Genomic DNA, 21,068 nt, shown 5'->3' on the forward strand with positions numbered 1-21,068 from the left:
AGAAAATTAAAATGAATGCAATCAATAGACTTGTCAATTCTTTTTTCCAGGAATCACAACTGTGCTCACAATGACAACAATTAACACCCATCTTCGAGAGACTCTTCCCAAAATTCCATATGTGAAAGCCATTGATATGTACCTTATGGGATGTTTTGTCTTCGTTTTCATGGCTCTGCTGGAGTACGCATTGGTCAACTACATCTTCTTTGGCAGGGGACCACAGCGTCAAAAGAAAGCGGCAGAAAAAGCTGCCAGTGCCAACAATGAGAAGTTGCGAATGGATGTCAATAAGGTAAATTGAAACGGGGATATACTTTTAGCATTGCCCCAGGAAGGCAGACTTTCACTTCTGCCAGACAGAGCTTTAAAATATAATTTCTTAGAGAAAATGAGTGGAGTGGGATTATTATGATTTTGTCTTAGCTCTGCAGAGCAGTGTACTTAGCCACCTCAGCAATGAATGCTGCCCTCTAGCCTGGAAAACTGACTGACTTTTTTCTAAAGCATGCACTCAGTTAAGTTTTACTGTGAGATGTTTTCTCAGTCAGGATGTAGAGTTAAGTACGTCTAATCTGTTTCCAAAGGAACAAATCCAAAATGATGGCTATAGCTGATATTCTAGTAAGAGCTGTATGGAACATTGGAAATAAAACCTAAATTTAACCTACTTTCATAAATCTTTCAGATGACCTGGATAAGAAATATTTACTACAGAAGTGTTTAAAGCTTGAAAAGTTTGCATATTTTCAACATATAGTGGCCCAGGATACAGTTGACTAAATGAGAAACTGCTCAGAAATAAAGCATCAACTTGCTGTGCACTTAATTTTGAATCTAAAAATAGTCCCCTGAGGATGGAGAATTGAGGCAGAAAATACATTTGCCAAGACACACACTTTTGGAAAAAGCATCCATTATGCTTAAAGAAAACGAAGCACTTATCGTAAAGCACTTGTCGTTTTTCACTTTGACCATTTTGGATGAGTTTCACACGGTGGCAAATTTGGGTTGAATGCTAAATTGTACTCAGTGTGAAATGTATAAACTTTCAAACACATGTAAAATTGGAAAGTTAAATAGAGTTAAATTATCCTTTTTTTTTGGCATGGGAAGCTTTTTGAATTTGTAATTCAGCATGATACTCCAAGGGGAAAAAATCAAAAGCAGGATTAAAAAAAAAAATCTAAATCAGAAAAAACCCAAGTGATTATTTGTGAAGTGGAAACATAAGTTTCATACAGCTCTAGTGGTGGAATTCCTCATGTTTGTTCAGAATTTCTGCGCTATCATAGTGTGCCTGCAGACAGAAGAACATTTTGTTCCATTGTTGCTGGAACAACAAATCATCACATGTTGATAGCATAAAACAGTTAGTTTTATAGGTTATAGTTTATAGTATTTTAAGATGGAGGATTATATTGTCATGGCTCAGATCTCACCCATTCATTAATTTATTTTTTCTTTTTAATTTGAGAGAAACATGTTTTAATGAATGAAGGCAAATGCATAATGATGAGATTAATTTTGATGTTATGGTACCATAGATCATCTTTTACCATTGTAAACTTCATGAAGATACTGTAAAATCTTTTTCTTTCTATTGGTGATTTTTCAGCAATGTAAAAAAAGCTGCAAGCTTTTATTTAATTTGTCAGGATTTATTTTTTAAAAATCAGTTTCCTTTTGAACGATCAAAGCTATTAACTAAGAAACCCTGCAGGTAATTTTATGAGACTAGATCTGCGTTTACCTTTCCTCTAACATCAATGGAAATTTAAGGTCCATAGGTGTCACAGTGTCACCACTAGCTGAGGTATATTTCTGCATAATGTTTCACTTGTGGTATTTTCTATATACTTATTCATACAATAGATCTTTCAGCCATGTAACAGAATAGCCAACGTCTAGTGGCAAATTGCTAATCATGAACTAGAATTTGAAAGCACTAACTAGTGCACTAATCCAGTCCAGTAAGCAGAGTAAATTAATTCCAATAACTCACAGAAATTCACCAGCCTACAGGATTAACACAAAGTATACTGGGAACAACTTTACATTATTTATATTTTTTTATACTGAGCCTTTTGCTTAATATACTAGGCCAACATGGTTCACCGTCTATGGCAGTTCTGCTCTGGTATCCCGATACACTCTGATCTGATAATCAGATTTGCAATCCCTTAAACAGAGAATCAAAGAGGAGAGGATCAGAAAAGAGTAGTGATCAGAGAACCCTGTCCTACTGCACATAGACTGCTCTGGGGAGGAGGAAAGGAGCTGACAGCTGTTCTTGCTGTTTGACCAGCAGCGAGAAAACAGATTCATATTTAGCGGACCTGAATATTTTATCTATGAAAAGGGGCCAAATATTATATAATTATTTTCATGTACCAGAACCGTTTCAAGAACCAGAAATGAGCCTGAACTGCCGAATTTGGTTCAGATGCAGGTTTCCATAAAAACCCAAATGTTTTAGAAATGGGACCAAACGAATGCTCCATCTCTAATTAGGATCCAACCTTGAAGGACTAATTTTACGAAGTATGAGTGTTCTTTTGTGATATTACTAGATTCCTCTTGTATCACTACGTGGAATATTATGAATTTATCAGAATCAGATACTATGTGAGAAAAGATTAACGCCATGAGTAATAAACCTCAAAACATGAGGATGAAAACTTCTATACAGCTCTGTTACTGCATTCAGCATAGACATTGTAAAAAAGGCAGATAAATAGTTATTGGAACTGCTGCTTGTAGTGCAGCATCTTCGTTTATACATTATAGACCAACAAATCTGTAATAGATTTCTTCAGATTCCAACACCATTTTTTTGTAACAGCCTCTTACAACTTTTCAAACAACAAAAGGTGGTGAGAAGAGAAGTGCTGATTAGTCCTTCCATCCACAACTACTTGCAAAATCAAAGTAGAAGTTAATACATACTCCCTTTATGCTGTTGAATTCTGTGGTATGCAGAGATTTCAGGGCAGGCACAGACATTGGTAGTCTCTCTATTTTTGCTCAGTGTTATTCAGAAGATACTAGAGAGCCTACAAAACAGTATGGAAGCACAACAGCAGCTGTTCTTCCGTGACTGTGGTATCTGCTGAATCCAGTGTAATCCCTTGGAGTTTTGGTGACTCAGGACGAGAATGTCCTGTTTTTTCCATTTGAGCGAACACCATCAAGCTGGCTGCAGAGCTTCCCCTGGGCTATTCCAGATGAAACTGTAGCCAAATCTTTCTTTAAATTTCATATTGTATTCATGTCGTACGCCCAATATGGTAGTTTTGGTTTTGTTTTGGTTTTTTAGAATCATAGAATAGTTTGGGTTGGAAGGGACCTTTAAAGGTCATCTAGTCCAACCCCCCTGCAGTGAGCAGGGACATCTTGAACTAGATCAGGTTGCTCAGAGCCCATCCAACCTGACTTTGAATGTTTCCAGGGATGGGGCATCTACCACCTCTCTGGGCAACCTGTTCCAGTGTTTCACCACTCTCATTGTAAAAAATTTCTTCCTTATATCTAGTCTGAATCATCACAGAAGATTGTAGCTTCATATATTCCCTCATTTTCAAAGACTGTTGGCTCTTTTTGGGGTAAGGGAAAGGAAGAGAAGGGATTGGACCTGTATCTTGATTTGCTTCTTGAATTCTGAAACCTGAGTAATAAAATCATGGAGAGATTTAAAGGACATAAAACTCAAGGAAGATTCAGACTCAATTACCAGCAGATATGTTATCACAGACTTGCTTAATTTTCTTTGCAGTGACTTCAGGTTAAAATGGCTGTGTGTATGATTGTTCCACTCTTGAAGCTTCTCAAGCTGCATTCAGCAGTTTATTCCTTTAGTCTAAGTTGTCATCTTTTGCCTTTGTCAAGGCTAATTGTTCTCTCTGTAAACAGTCGTATTGTTGCTTACAGGTAAATCACTGGCTTTCTTCTTGCTGTAGACATCCTTCATTTATTGGAGATAGCATTCACATTATTTCCTCACCCCTCTTTTCAAGCCTATCCTCTTATCTTACATTATTTCTTCATATGCCTTTATTATCTTCATGGTCTCAAGTTTTTGAATCTCTTCTGTTCTGAATGGCATAGTACCGCAAGCGTATATATAAGGATAGGTAAACTGGGAGTGTTGTATTTCTGCTTGAAGACCTAATATGTGTCATCAAGTATGGTGTATATATAATCTAACCCATTGTTATGCAATTTTATTCTGTGGACTTTTCTATTTTAAATAGGAATGTTGATGGTCATCAGCATCCTTTTGATCCTTTGTAGGCACATTTCATGCTATCTTTTCTTTAGGCTCAGGGCACTAATCTAATATATTGTCTGTGCTTCTTCCAGATGATTAACAGATACGTTAAAAAATAGGGCCAAATTCTAACTTCTGGCTTCACAATATCATTCAGCTGACTGTCTTCCTATGGGTAATGTTACATATATCTAGGACATATAATCTCTTTAGTCTTCAGATAATGTGTCAAAGGCTTTACTGAAATCCATAACTTTCATCTCTTAATTCTGTAATTACATGAAAATGGTCTGGAAGGATTTGGTCTAGAAGCCTCTGTGAGGCTTTTTTTCTTTTAATTGTAATTTTGGTTTCTGTTTCCTTTTGGGATAGAAAGGGGTGGGGGGAGGGAAAAAAGCTACTCTGATGTAACCCTTCAAGTTTTCTCCTTTATGAAGCCTGGCTTTGTCTTTAAGATGATTAGCCTAACCGGGATCTCAGCGTAGAGCCTGGTACAACTGTGAATAATTTCTGGTGTAGACCCCCAGCCATTTTAATATGCTTAATTTCTGTTATTGCACTTTGAATAATGAGCTTCTTGGTGCTCTCTCAGTACTGATTTATTTCTGTCGTGGTTTAACCCCAGCCGGCAGCTAAGCACCACGCAGCCGCTCGCTCACTGCCCCCCACCCCTGGGATGGGGAAGAGAATCAGGAAAAAAAACCCTCGTGCGTTGAGATAAAGACAGTTTAATAGGACAGAAAGGAATGAAAAACAATGATAATGATAATAATAATAATATGACAATAGTAATACTAAAAGAATTAAACTATACAAAGCAAGTGGTGCACAATGCAATTGCTCACCACTTGTTGACCGATGCCCATTTCTCGAGCCGCGATCCCCCCTCCCAGCCAGCTCCCCCAGTTTATATACTGGGCATGATGTCATATGGTATGGAATAGCTCTTTGGCCAGTTTGGGTCAGCTGTCCTGGCGTGTCCCCTCCCAGCTTCTTGTGCCCCTCCAGCCTTCTTGCTGGCTGGGCATGAGAAGATGAGAAATCCTTGACTTAGTATAAACACTACTTAGCAACAACTAAAACCATCAGTGTGTTATCAACATTCTTCTCCTACTAAATCCAAAACACTGCACTATACCAGCTACTAGGAAGAAAATTAACTCTGTCCTAGCCGAAACCAGGACAATTTCCCTATAAGTTTCTTCCAGAATCCAGTAGCCAAGGTATTTTTGACTAATTTTTAAATTTTCTCTTACATTGTTGGATCCAATAATTTTACCTTGGATGTTTCCATCTTGGAACTGTGGCTTAGACGGGCTTGCTGATGCTGATCACTGTGATTGTGTGATGCATCTTCTAGACTTTGTGTTGTTCAGGATCTGCAGTCCAATCACCTCCCAAGCTCTGTATTTTCAGTATATTTTCCTGTGTTACTAAATTCCCAGTCAACCTGCTGCTTATGCTCTTGTTACATCTTTTGGATTCTATTGCTCTTTTTTTAACAGTTGCTCGTCTAACTCATTTGATTCAGACTACTACATACATTAATTGACTTCTCTGGAGGTGTAAGTAAGGTGAAAATGTTTTTCAATATCAATGATATCTGTGTATTTGTTATTCTGGATAGATCAGAAAACCTCCGTTACAGCTATGCAGTAATTTAATGGAAACCAGAACTGTCACTGTAAAGACCATGGTAAATGTGCTGGGCTGAATGAAAGGCTGATTCTTCTTCCTCTGTAAAGAAGTGCTTCTTGCATCTTGCCATCTGTACATTTGACAAGGGGTGATTATAATGGAAAAGCAGCTGTATGCCATCCTCTTCCAAAGCAACAGAGACTGGAAGTGTGTCAGGCAGCAGAGATGATACTCGTTGTGAGTATTGATATCAGTTCCTACATCAAGGCTCTTGTTAAAAAAAGGGCTACAGATCCATCTCTTGATGGACCACCTTGTCAGTCTTTTCTTAGACATCACTATGGTTTCCTTACCAGGATATCAGCTAGAAACAGGATGTGATACTTGCATTTTTTCAACCCAGATAGCAAACCTTACAGAGGCATTACCGTATAATCATTTGGTGCATCTTGCCTTCCATTTCTAGTCCTATCTTTCTAATTCTTACATGCATGTTATTCAGGTAGTGTTTAAATTATTTCTAAATTATTTTAATTTTTTTCTTTATAGTTAGATCATCTAGATTTAGAACAGTTTATTATTGCAAATTAACATTTCTTATATAAAATTTGTTTGTTATATTCTTTCAAAGTAATTTGATTTGCCACTTCACAGAAGTGGCATTGTGTTTTGCATAACGTAAATACATCACTGAATGTGGTTTTAGAATGTATACAGTTGCAGTAATAATTGAAGCCTAGATGTTTCCAACCTAGCTTAAAACACAGAGATGCTGTAAGTGTACAGACTATATACCTGAAGTACATGATAACATAAGTTACATAAATAAAACTACCTCTAATTTTGCAATCATGCTGTTGTTATTGTGAGCATTAATAAAGCAATTTCCCTCTGGAAAACAGAGGAAAAATGTCAGCATATTATGCAACACTTCATAAAACTGTTTATACAGATTTATTCAGTCTTGTTTTTTTTAAATAAATGTGAACTGACATTGCTAACCTCTGCATGTTTAGATAAGGGTTTTTTTCTGAACACAAAGACCTTTTTTAAATATACTGAGTGTATTTTTAAAACCATGAGTAATTCTTTACTCAGTAGTCTTTGTATTATGTAAGGTATTCAGTCAGCACACCTGAAAGTTACAGTGTATTGCTGTTACACAGTGCCAAATCACAAACAAGTGAAATTGTCAGACTAATGATATTTTTCTATCAGAAATTTTGGTACCAAGTAGAGAAAATGGAACTTCAATATGATAATGGGATTAAACAGCTTATTAATAGATTTGAATCACAATAGAAATGTTCTCTTGAAGAATGAATGTAGGGCTTAGTGAGCTAAGAAGGTTTAAAAAAAATATAGGTATCTTTGCAATTCATTACCCTCCTGACCCACTGTTGTTATATCCAAATTAGCACACAGTTGCTAAAGGAGATGAGATGGCAAGGAAAGAACAAATAGAAGCTTAACCTGCCCTCAGCTGCACTTAATGTGGTAACTTTCTTCCCCTTCAAGTTGTCTCAGCTGCTGAGTTTTTCCCCTACAACTTTTTGACCAAAGAAAAGAGTCTGACAAAGTTTAACCAGAAAAGTAGAATAGTTCTCCTCACATCTTTCACTTTCAGAGGACTCTGCTGCATTATCAGAGTTTTAAGACAAACAAGACTATGCAATTACCTGTTTCACAAGTGATTGCACCTAATTATTTCACCTACGCAACTGGGCAGGCTGAGGATGGACAGTTTCTGGCCATTGTATAGTCTAGGAAAGAAACGGGGCTCCCACAGCATCCTCCTTCTCCAGATGCCCATTTTCAGATTCACTGGCTCATGTATGTGTGCTGTTCGAACACAAAGACTGAGTACTTTGTGTTTCATTGTGCCAGCAATGCCATCCATTATAGTACCACACTTGGAAACGGCACAGAGTCAGCTCAGGTATTGCTTTGCTACCTGCCATTTCCCATGACAGCTTCCAAACTTCTTTTCACCGCTTTACTAGTGAATAAGTGGAAGAGCCTGTACATCTTTTTCACTGTCATATCCACAGATGTCTCTTTTGAAAAAGAGGGGTGGAGTCAGATGAAGGAGTGTGTTAACTTGAGCCAATGTGAATCCATGGACATATACGTGGCCCTTTCCAGGCCAACTTGGGATAGCTTTCAGTGCGCTGCAAACAGACAAGATCGCTCTCCTCAATTTTCAGACTAAGGTGTAAAGATGCATTAACAGGGCTGCATGCCTGAGATAATATACCTTGCTCCAAAGCAATGCTCATTAGCTTAGGCTTGGCTAATGCTTTTATTTCCCCTCTGATTTACTGCTGGCTTGCCTCTGGCCTTTTCAGTTTACAGCAATATTTGTTCATCTCTATCTGAAGAAATCATATAATGCAGCTCTAGTGAGGAGGAATTATTGCAAAGTTACCTAAAACCAGTCAGTATTTATTACATAGAACTGAACCTTATACCCTACGCATTAGAGGTACTTCTAGTATAAAACATAAGTAAGCATGTAAAACATGTTTACAACAAGAGGTAAAAGCTTCTGGAAAAAAGAGGAATTTTAAAATGGCTATATGCACAGACTCAGTTAATAAATTGAACAGGATATTAAAACACTAAGGCAACATGAAACTCTCAAAATTTTAGTCTAAAATCTCAAATCCTCACAGCTCTATATCGCTGGAGCTAATGCTGCCACTGTCCAGATTTCAGTGAAAGCATTCATCCTCTTCCTTTCCGCTCCAAGGAGAGTTTTCCTTTTTTTTGCAGTACAGGTAAAACTGCACGAGGTCTGATTCTTGATCCAGGGTCAGAAGGTATTCCTTACACAGAAGTTTGTTGAAGGACATGTAATAAAAGTAGGCATGGATTATAAAAGCTCAGCCTTTCTCCTAAATTTACATTCATGCATTATCAAGGAACAACTTGCATATGAAACAATCAGCAAGGCACAGAGTGCTCAGCCAGCCTCTTCATGTTTTGTTGAAACCAGGGGTTTGATAGGAGTGAAATTTGAGGAAGTTCCAGTTTTAGCCCACAGCACTTTGCAGAAGCAGTCAGAAGGTGATTTATTTCCATGCTCTGTAGTGGTATTCCACATGACATCTGAATAAAGGTCAAGTCAACTGCGTGAGGTTTTCTTTCTGCAGCCGCACTCCTTCGAATGCCATGTTTAATTAATGTAAGACCAGTGCGTGTACGCTCCGTTTGTTTAAAGCACATTATCCCTTTTGCTTTTGTAGCGCATCTACAAACCTGCCATCTACCTGTGACCCTGAATTAAACACACTTTTGGTTGCAAAAAAAGAATCTACTAATGCAGTTTATATCATTATTTCAAATTGTGGGGAAATAAGGCACAAAAAAGGCAAATGATGTACAGTGAAGTGGAAGAAATGTATGTGGCTGCAGTCCAAAAGGCGTGTCTGGCTAGTGAATTTGGTGAACTGATTTCCCAAAGCAGATCAGCTCTAAAGAGTTTGCCAAGGTTTAATTGAATGGCCATGAGCCAGCCAATTTCTATCCAAAAAATAAGTTGTAACTCTAAATGTTATGTGCTAGGGGATGTAACCTAGTTGTGCTCATGAATCTTGAGATCACTGGATTGTGTACACTAGGGTGGCACTAAGTGGTAAAAATATTATTGTAGTGTAGAAGGTGACTGTTTGTCAACCCTTTTGCTTTATTTATAGTGCCTAAAATGATCATGTTTGGTTTCTTTTTGCAGATAGCAATGCATTGTTATATCCAATTCAGGGGAAATCAATTTCAGGTGATACAAAATTCATATCAGAAGTATTTACATAATCAGAATGATAGCATCCCAAACTGGTGAGAAGGAGGATATATATTTCAAATCCCTCTTTTATAGTTTTTGTCCATCTTTAGTCTGTCGGTAACTATGAATTATGATGCTTTACCTTTTTTGTTGTTTGCTCTTTAGGCTGTAAGATTACCTAGACTGAAGCAAGTTAATACTTTCAACACTATTAAAACCCCCCAAAATTGCTGTGTTAGAACACTTTCTAAAGACTTTTCCCCAATATTTCAAAAATAGTTTTTCCTCAAAGTCTTTTTTTTTTTTTTCTTTTCCTTTTTTTCTCCCAACAGTGGAAACATTCTAATTCCCAGGACAGACATGGTGCAATCACTCTGCAGCATGCCATGGAGACTGCTTGTCTTGCATGAAGATAAAGATAGAGTAAGGTTAATGAGCAGAGTAGCCCAAACAACCTAGGAATAACATATCTAGCAGTATTCACAACAAAATACTACTAATGTAGCGTATGAGCAGGGCATCCATTTAGACATGTACAAATTGTATACTTTCTTATACATACATTCTTTTTTTTAAAAGGATATTAGGGTTTGTATTGCATACATATATGTTAAATTCAATGAAACAATCGTGCTGGGCTATGAAGACCTATGTTTATCAGTAAATTCACTTAGTTACTCATTCTTTTGGATACTAGCTGCTTTCCTAGAATTCTGCATATGGAGAAAGATAGACACCAGGAGTTAGTTTCTCACATAACTTAGGAAAAAAGTTAGGAAGTCAGTAGGATTATGCCTAAATTTAAATATGTGTGTGTATATATACAGACATATATGTCTATATATATGAATATATCTTTTTTACTCCTTAGATACTAGTTTTAAGAATCCCTCTGTAATGACATAAGGTTATATCAAAACGTAGAAGTCTAAATCTTGTTTATTCTTATGTCTCCATTCCTCTTTTTAGATGTGTGAGAGACTTGACTTTAGTTTTCTTCCCTACCCAAAAAACTTGTTGAGCCTTCTCCCTAAACTTAATGCATCTTAAAGCTAGGTACAAAAAGCCCTGCATACCTGTCCTTGCTCATGTCCTCAAAATGAACTCAACTTTCTGGTAATGTAGTTGTCAGAAACTTCACGCTTTTGGGCTGGCCTGAAGGATGCAACAGTAAAGGTCACACAGCCTAAATCAACATGATTATTTTCATGTAATGTTTTGTTTGGGCCACTTTCTATCTATGTATTCTTTGAGTATTCAAAGGTTCCTGCAGGTAACTGGAAATGAAGGTCTTCAGAAATTCAAGATTTTAGCTTACACTTTGCTAGATGGAATTCTGAGATTTTATACGTTCAAGCTACAGCAGTTTTGGGTAGGAAAAGTGTCTTTACATAAGTTTTGAATGTTGCATGGAAGGTCTTTTGTTTATTAAAGTATATGATAATACAGCCAGAGGAGAAGATCCAAAAGCTGATTCCATGTAGGTATTGTTTGAAGAGGGCTAGCTGTTGTGGGGGATGGTTCTTCAGCTTTTATTTCTTCTTCCTTTTTGTATCATGAGGCATATACAATATATAATAATTTGCAATTTAAAAATAAGCCTATATTTGGTCTCATTAACTCATTAATAGCTTTCTCAGTTCTGAGTAGATCACCCTTCCTGAAATGCATCTTATGAAACTTTTGTAACATTAAACATAATCATGTTTTACATAAACACCGACCATGTCTGCATGTTAGTAAACTATTTTTTACTTATTTCCATAAAATAATGTGTCAAGAACAAACCGCACACTATTGCCAAAAAATCTCAGTCTTTTTTCCTTCATTTTAAATGTGTTCTGAAATTCTCCTGCTATCCATATATTTATATTTTATATGTGTGTGTGTATATATATTGCTATAGAACTATAATACATTTAATCGAACATGTTTGGTTTAAATTTACAAGCACAAAAGGCCACCACAATGTCAGGAAGAAAACTATAATCCAGTTTTTATTTTCTCTAGAATTAATGCATACACAAAACCAATTTAAGTATAATACAAAATTTGCAAGGATACATAATATTGGTATATTTTGCATACACAGAAATTTACTTAGAAACAAATCTGAAATGACTACCCATATCTTGGCAACAAAGTTTCTTCATTCTTGTCACTCGTTTTTAAATGAGTGACAAAATGTTAGACTCTCCCCAAAACAGCAGACTATCAGTGTACAAGTAAATCATGCAGGAATGTTCTAATTCAGTCAACAAATTCAGATTTTTTTATTATTTTAAAACAGAAGACTTTTAATTTTAATATTGTCAGATCTAGTCCTCTGAGCCTTGCAGCATCTATAGCCATGGAACTGGCAGTATTTTGGGCTTCTAAATCAGCACTGAACATTATCATAAGAAGTACATTTCTAGATCTTTTTTAATTTGGAATTTCAAAGTTGTCAAAAGTTAGAAATTCATCTTTATTTTCTTTATAATGAAAACTCGTCAGTGATTTTCCATAGAAAAATCTCAAGAATTTTCTTTCAGGTTTTTTGTTGAATAAATTGCAGTTTCTCTCCTGTGTTTTATCTGGCCTTTGTCACTGCTCCCAAAGTGTTTCCTTGGACCTCGTGCTGCCTCTGGCCATGTTAATCTTTGGGCTGGGCCCAAGAATTATGTTGTTGGCCTTCCCCAAAATCACGAGCCTAAATCTGTTGACAAGTGAGTATATCATGGTCAGATGGATGAAATACTGGTAGACTGCCACAGAGTCCACCCACTCTCATGACAAGTATACGTTGTATAGTTCTTTGCACATTGTATTTGACTTCAAACAAGAAAAATAACATCTATGTATTTTACAGAAATTTGTTCTAGAGGAGCAACTTTATTAGCCTTATTTTTACTGTCTAGTTCATATATCAAAACCATAATTACATCCAAATCATACCTTAAAAATTTTGCCAGTTGCGATGATAATCAAATGTTCCATGCGGTTTTCATCTTTCATGAAGCTTTCTTATATAAGCAATTTTGCTGTGTTTCTGTAGTAGATTCTTGGTGCTAGGTATATCTGTTAAAGTATATTTTGTAAGACAACATAATAGGAGACTTAGCTTATGGGCATAACGGAAGTTTGATGAAATTTTGGTCTTATTTATCACAGATGGAAGAGAGCACCTTCTAGGATGTAGGTTCTTGCTGATGTGTTATTCATTTATATTATATTCAAGAGAATTAAATGTATACATGTAAATGGGATGATATTTTAACAAATAAATAACAAATACTTCATCAGAGCAGTATTAGTAAGAATCTGGGCTGCCTAACACCTTGTTTCTTGGCGAAACAGTAGGATTTAGAGCTGTTGTTAATTGGTACCCCAGAAGATTTCTATTCCAAATCACCTGCCTTTGCTTCCTCCTAAAAGTCTCAGTAGTAAAAAATTGTCACTGAAAATTGTAACTGAAATTTCAAAAATACCAGTTCTACTTACATTGCTTCTTTTATGTTTATTTTAAGCCAAAGATTGATTTTGGTTGTTTTGCCTTTTTAGTATTTTCAAAATTTGCCTTGTAAAAATAAATGCTTTCAGGAAGTTCAGATAGCTTAATTTTTAAATTTTCCAACTTTTCTCCTAGAGAAGTTTTTGATGCTTATCTTTAACATAGAAGAGGTTTCTTCTTTCATGGAAGGGTTTCATTTTTAAGACAGAATCACTTACAAAGAATTGTTTTGATCTGAGTGATGATTTTGCAGTCTTCTGGAGGAAAAAAGAAATCTGTACCTGAAATTTCTAGAAGGGAAGGCAACTACCTTTAAATATCATCAATATGAAGCTTATTCAGATTTGAAGACTTCCCAATTAGAATTCTCCTTAACTAATATTTAGGTCCACCATTGTGATATGTTCTTGCAGGTTAAAAAAAAAAGAAAATTGTTTCCTCCTTATGTGTATTGTTCGTGGTTTTGGATTGAGAGTGGAAGTCTTATTCACAGGAAATCACTTGATAACATGACTAACCTTAATATTTAAGTCCCATTAAATTAATGTATCTGCTTAAGTAATGTTACAAGCTCATTTCCTGAATCAGATGTCTGTTTCGTGTTTATGGTCAACTATATTTGCTGTACTAGAATGGAAATTACATGTACAGCATCAAGGCCTTACTTACATAATTTATTCCTTCCACTTTACTAGAGATTGCCTTGGACCAAATTATCTCGGCCAAAAGAGAAATGGAGGAAGATGTTTTTCTACAGAATCACAGTGTACTCTCTATTTTTCTTTCTTGACTGGCTAAGGTGATTTATCCCCCTTTACTCCAAAAACCCCAGGGATGTTTTTGAGATATTTTATAAAATGTTGGTGTAAGGTTCAAGCTGAAGACGGGACACCAGTAGGCCATTTCTCCATTTTTTCCTATTCTGTGCCATAATTCAAACAGCAGTCCTGATTTTACCTGTTTCACTTGTTGACTTTTGGTTTAGAACATTGGATTCTGTGCAGCAGTTTGAACAAGTTCATATTTCATTATTTTTATTCAAATGTCATCAAGCCAGAGATACTTAAGCCTCTTGCATTTTATGTGGGCACTTATTCTGCAATGTCTTAAGTATGGAATCTTGTGTGTAAGTGATGGATGCTGAAAGAAAGCATAGGTTTTCAACCATTTCTCCAGAATCCTACAATACTTATGACTAAGTTATTGATGTGTTACTAATGATAGTGATCAAGAAATCACATATATCAGAGGGTAAAACTGGATGCCTAGAAATCAAATTACAAGTAGTTAGAGCAGTGTTAAAGCTCCACGTCCAGATCTTGCATTTTCTCTCACTTTCTTTATTTTAATTCTTACAGGTCTCTTGGGTTTTTGCTTAGATTTTTAGGCTTTAAAACTAGCCTCTGGATTTTCTGACATGAAACCAAACAAAGTAACCTGAAATTATAAGTCAACCTAATTTTACTGTCCTCTAACTGCATGCTTTACAGCCTGACCCAAATCTTAGGTGTATAATGCAATCCTAGCCAATGCCTGTTAACGTGGTTTCATAAACAGTTACTGCAATGCCGGCAATAAATTTGATTTTGTACAGACAGTGGAAATGCAGTGTTTGTTACATTCTTAAGGACATTGTTTCACATATGGATGTTTTGAAATATTAGGCATTTGTGCTTTATGAGTTCATATAGCTTTATCTCAGCAGACTTGCTTATCATGTCAAAAATGTCTGTCGAGCTTTAGACAGGTGCCATTTGAAAATCATTAATTCTTTTTTCTTCCAGAATGAACCTAGCAGCAGCTTATACAGGACTATCTACCTTCCACACATTACCTTGTGTAGTCAGTGCAATCCCCAGACATCAGTGGTTCCTAATCAATAAGTCAAACCTTGCTGATGAGGTGGAAGATCCCTATTACATGTAAAGTGCACTTCGTACTTTCACCTAATCTTGCCAGAGCTACTGTGACTAGTCAGGAATGGGATGTTACTGGTTTTCCAAGCAAAGCTCAGCTGCTAAGAGGTGGGAAACTATGCTATAGATAGTACTAAGGTCTTTAACAAATTAAATTGTATGTCTAGGCATGTCATGTTGGTCTTCATTGCGAAAAGGATCTTTATTTCTGTCTTCAGTTCTTAAGAATGTCAGTTCACAGGACCTATAAATGCTGAGACCTAATCTCAGGTGTTAATCTTTGTAATAGACTGGGTACTTCTGTTCTGCCTTCATGGTTTAGCACACCATACTTTGACTTTGGCTAAAGGCAGCCCTACTTAACAAAAGGACATTTCTTTTGAATTTACAACTGTTTTGTTTCACAAGGTTTTTCCATCAGAAATTCCAGCCCTACTGTATATTTTATCCATGGCTTCTGAGCCATTCTGCCATAAAATGACCCATCAGTACCTGACTGTAATTGAAGGTTATAGATGAAAATGAACAGTGTATGAGGAAGGAAAAGTGTCAATATTATATCTTTTCAATTCATCAATATAAATTTCCCTCCTACTATAAAGCTGTGTTTGGCATAACAGGAGAGCATAATCACCAAGATGCTGGTTTACTCGATGTTAGTAGTTTCAGAGATCTGGTCATCCTTGGATGATTCCTAATGTACATACGTGTGTATGTATGTGTGTGGGAGTTGTAATTTCCTTGTATTTTACAGTTGCTAATGTATTACTGTAAGAGGAATTCCTCAAGAAAGCCATCATTTTGGAGTTTCTAGGTAGCAGGAAGAATATATAATGGTAACATTTCTACACTTTCCTCTGTATTCCCTCTGTTTGAGGCCATCAAAAAGGTCATGGCCTCTTTCAAGGCTCCAGAGTCAGCTTTTCTTCCAGCTGACCTGGACCTATAAGTGAATATCATTTACATCATATATTTTGTCATCCACCTTTAAGATTTATTTATAAAAACCCCACCCTCTTGCATGGTTGCTGAGCTCTGGTGATTTCTCCTCCACTTCTGCTTTCACCTTTTATTTCCATGGTACTTGCTGCTGCTTTTTCTTCATCTTCATCCTCCCTTCCTTTCTTGTCCCTGGGAATTTCTCCATTAAGTTTGAACTCTCCTGTTCACCATAAAGAGTCTAGTTCTATGGTTGAACAATCCTTCAGCACCGAGAGATCTTTTTAACCTTCTTCCACCTCCTTTTGAAACCACTTTTACACTTACTTTTCCCCCAGAATAATTTTAACAATTGTTTTCATATCATCATATCTTCCTTGGTCAAGTGACCAGTTGGAAAAAATACATTTGCATCACAACGTTATGTTACCTTGACGAGCAGAGCAAGGCAGTAGTAGCACCTCTGAAGCCAGAATATACTTATGCTAATTGTTGGCTTAGAGGTTTCTATATCTTTTAATTAGTTGTCCTATTATTACCCTAGAGTGCTTTAATTTTAAATGAAAGATAATAGCTACCTTATCTCTAAGGAAACTGGTCTTGATTTTATTAACTTACAGGACAGAAGAATAATTGGCACATATCATTGTCCAGAAATGTATTCAACAAAGGTATCTTTCATTGTTTTCTAATGTTTTTATCCTCAGAGACTTAAAATTCAGGTCCTGACCACTTATGGTCATTAAAGATCCCATGGCACTTTTTTATAGCGTGGTCATCTCAACCCCAAGCATCTGGCCAAATATCAATTTATGTAACTGTTCTGCTTACCTAACATTCCCCACCACCACTCACCCACCCCATAGTTTCAATTGGCTACAGCATTCTCCATTTCCTCGACTAAAATATAGTGTATTGTTCTGCACTGTCAGTCACCACATTTCGCCTCAGAGGTGATTGCGCTTCACTGGGAAGTGAAGTGGTTCTTCTTTCTAATGCTTGTAAAGCGCTTTGGGATCCTTTTGAATGGGCGGTGCTGTGTACAATAAATGTAATTCATTATCATCCTATCTCAGGCTTCACTCAGTTACAAAAGCATGTTTTATTTAGAGTTGGGCGAACCTACTTGGTGGAAATAAGACTCCCAGCTCTCTCTAATCTGACAAGGAACCTTTTGTCAAAGGTTGAAAAGTTAGGTTAATTTCTTTCTGGGTTTTTTTTGTTGTTGTTTGTTTGTTTGCTTCTTTTATTTTCACATTCATTTGTACTTCTGGACTGGAACTTTGGGAGTTCTTCAGATTGGGAATTCAAAATACCATGAAAAATGCGGTTCTTGTTATGGTCAATCCACTGTTCCAGGTGCAGGCGGGTCAAACTAGTGCTCGAGAAGCACGTGAACTTTGTGGTGCTTACCTGGCTATTCTAACACTTGAAGGTTCGCCCATCACTAATTTTTACTGTATTTTGCATTATTTCTTCTGCAAAAGTCTTGGAATATTGAAAAATGTTGTGCTCCAACTCTGATATCAGTGTGATATATGCAGAAGACGACACTTTGCCCTAGACGATAGTTTAGAATATTGCTAAATGTTTTTTCTGCCCAGCATCACTAATCTTACTAGCTACTGCCAAGATTACCAGATATTTGCAGCAGTTTGCTGTGTTAAGAAATTTACTGAAATGAGAAGTGACAAAAGAATCAAAGCAAAAATTTAACTGAAGGAGTGATATCATGTCGCTAAAACATGTCTGTATCTAACTCTAGTAGATTAAAATAATTTTTCTTGCATTTGTGTTGCATAGAAAGTATACAAATGTGTAAAGAGCACTCAAATTTCTAATATCATTGCAGATCAAAAGGATAAAATGCTTAAAGTAGATTCATCCTGAGAAGATTTAAGATGTGAACAAATTTGTTGGCACTAAAATCTTTCCAAAGATAGTATCTTAGAATGCACAACGTTGAGGTGAAAATAACCCAGGCTCTGGGCTAAGGGGTAAAACCATTGCATTAGTGGATGTTGTGTCAAACTTCCCCTGATGTCATTGGAACTAAAATTTCTATGCTTTTCTTAAGGCTATGTGAAACTATGGAAAGTGTAGTTTCCAAATGGCTTTGCACCCCTCTTGTAAGATACTTCCCCTATTTGTTTTTAGACATTTTGGGGATCAGTGAATGCCAAGTGCCTATAATTGCTTTTATTTGCAGGATACTGAAAGTCTTATTATTTGTCTGAGATCTTATAACAAACATGACAGCCAATTTTGTCTTACCCCAAAAATCACATAAGAATTTTCTAAATAAGTGCACTCATAAGAAAATGTTTGAAAGTTCTCTTGAGAAGTTTCATAGATCTATTTGAAAGCTTTTGCATATGTTTGCTTTTGTTGCCATTACAATAGCAGAATACTCTTTTTGCCTTAGTTTTGTCTAATGCAGATGAGAACTGATTTGATGGCCTTCCTGGCTGGAACACAGTGTTTCCTCACCATGCTCAATAACACGCTACAGAGTTCTTAAAGGAATTTTTCCTGAGTTCCAGCTCAACTTTCCCATTTTTCCAGTGCTTCTCAATAAAGATTGATTTCCCTAACACACTAGAAAATTCAAAGATTTCATATGGTTTTGATGGAAAGCAAGTAAAAATAGATGATTTTGGCTGCTTCACATTGAGTCATTATATTTAATCTAAAACTAAAATATAATGAAACTAGAGGGGTGCAAACTCACATAGATTGGGCGGGGGGGAAGAGAGAGGGGGAAATCTGGCATCTCAGTGATGCCAGTTTTTATGCATCACTTGAACAGATGTAATCACTCAAATGGCAGTGTTTCAGTAGGTCCAAAGTACTTTTGTGAGTATCCGACTTCCCAGTTCATAATACTGTGCAGTGGATGCTACTAAAAAGCAACTGTTTTCAACCCAGTTCTCTCACCATGCCATGTGAAATGTTACATGGGTATTTTTTAATAATGGCAAATGTAGTGCTATATTGGGTAGTGCAGCAAGGTACCTGCTGCTGACTGCTGGCTTCTAAATATTACAGAATAGACTAATGCCATATTATTGTTTAGAAATCCACAAAAGTCACAGTTTGTACACTTTCAATAATAATCATAGTGTATATTATGTACAGGATAAATGAATAATGTGTCCGAGTTATTCTTAAAGGAGCTCTGGGACGGTTTCATCTCTTATTTGGCCTGGAGTATATCCACACTACCATCACTAAGTCAGCGTACTTAATTAGCTGCTCATTAGCTATTATTGCTTTTAAAGTATTTTTATTTAATTATACTCTGTAATTACACAATTCAAAATGTATACTTAGAGGGAAGGCTGAGGAGAATTAGAACTTCCGAAATAACCTTATATTTGTTTTCTATAAATGGATTATTTTGAAGTTCTCCTACCATACTTCAGATCTACTCCAGATTGCCTAAGAGTAGAATTTAGTTCCTCATCTTTGAAATCCTCTTGATTGTCTAAGGAGTTTCTTTACAACATTGCATTAGTATTTTTTTCACTGAACTGCCTTTAAAAAATATATATAGTAGCTAAAACTACCCATTGAAACAACTGTTCCATGTACATTTGATGTGATTACACTCTGTATATGTTTTTCCTTGCTTGAAGTTGCAGATCTCTGCTATTCCAGCGTTCAGGTCTCCACAGCATGCACTGTATTTATGAAATTCGTTAGCACTGGAGAATAGAGTTTCCACATAGGTATAGTTAGACTATGTCGATGCCTTTCCCCAAGTAACCAGCAGTCCTGTTTGGAACATAGCGGTTGAAAATTTGTATTCTCTTGTGCGGTGCTCTGGGCCTCGTTTTATAGAGGCAGAGAGACCTTGTGAATACCTGAAGTTCTTGTCAGAGCAGAAGCTTTCATTTGAAAGAAGAAAAACCAAAACAAAGCAGACCCTTTTCCATTTGATTTCCCTCCAAAACCCCCGAAAAGTTCAATATTTGCCCCAGATATCCTACCCAGTGGCAGAATCCTGCTTTCAGGAGCTGAGCATGTACTCCATTTCCAGGTATTGCTTCGGCTCACTGAACATGGGGTCTAGGGAAATACCATTTATTCCATTATACTATACTGGCCTTATTGCTCCTCGAGTTCACAAATAAATGACAATAAATATAGTCACGGCTATGCTTTAAAGTCTTTGAGACAGGCTGACATCCAATGAATTAGTAATGTTAGATCTAGTCCTTGTCAGCATGGCTTCAGTTTGCAACTGACTGGGCTTCCTCTCTCTCCTGTTAAATCTGCTTTCTTATTTTTTACAGATGGATCCACATGAAAATATTTTGTTGAGCACACTTGAAATTAAAAATGAGATGGCTGCCTCCGAGGCTGTGATGGGGCTTGGGGACCCTAGAAGCACTATGCTGGCGTATGACACTTCAAGCATCCAGTACCGAAAAGCTGGCTTACCCAGACACAGCTTTGGTCGCAACGCCCTGGAGCGACATGTGGCACAGAAGAAAAGTAGGCTACGGAGACGTGCATCTCAGCTGAAAATTACCATTCCTGACTTGACTGATGTAAATGCCATAGATCGATGGTCGCGCATATTCTTCCCTGTTGTTTTTTCCTTCTTCAATATTGTCTATTGGCTTTACTATGTGAACTAAGAAACAAAGCCACACAGGAAGCAAGAACTGGATTTCTCTTCAAATCGGTTGTACAGCCAAAAGTGGGACTTAGAAAAATTCTATTCAGGACAAAAAGTTATTTTAAAACACCTTAGTTGCTGGCCCACTCTATGGTCTGTTTTTATAACGTTTTGGTTGTATCTGCTAAATCGTAAATATGTTAAGTTGCAGTATGGACATATCCCCTTATCAAAATATAAGTGCATTTTGAGTGTGAAGGCAAATTGGATTTTGACAATCACTTCTGTCTCATTGTCCCTCACTCTCTCTTTTTTTTTTCCTTTTTTTTTTTTTTAGTGGCCATATGAATTTAGTGATACAAATTATAGAGCGGCATTTGAGAAACAAGTTCTAGTTTCAA

At 36.6% G+C, this 21,068-nt stretch overlaps 1 protein-coding gene across 1 annotated transcript in view; it reads left to right on the forward strand.

The window, feature by feature from the left end:
* GABRB2 (gamma-aminobutyric acid type A receptor subunit beta2) overlaps window positions 1–20,686 on the forward strand; it is a 179,046-nt gene extending 158,360 nt beyond the window's left edge. Inside the window, exons 9-11 of the mRNA XM_050905196.1 lie at window positions 51–295; window positions 16,661–16,711; window positions 20,339–20,686. Of these exons, the coding sequence (XP_050761153.1) occupies window positions 51–295; window positions 16,661–16,711; window positions 20,339–20,686 (644 nt within the window). The remainder of the gene's footprint in view (window positions 1–50; window positions 296–16,660; window positions 16,712–20,338) is intronic.
* Window positions 20,687–21,068: the final 382 nt, after the last annotated feature.

This window comes from Gymnogyps californianus, chromosome 14 (genome assembly GCF_018139145.2).
Source record: "Gymnogyps californianus isolate 813 chromosome 14, ASM1813914v2, whole genome shotgun sequence".
Classification (NCBI taxonomy): domain Eukaryota; kingdom Metazoa; phylum Chordata; class Aves; order Accipitriformes; family Cathartidae; genus Gymnogyps; species Gymnogyps californianus.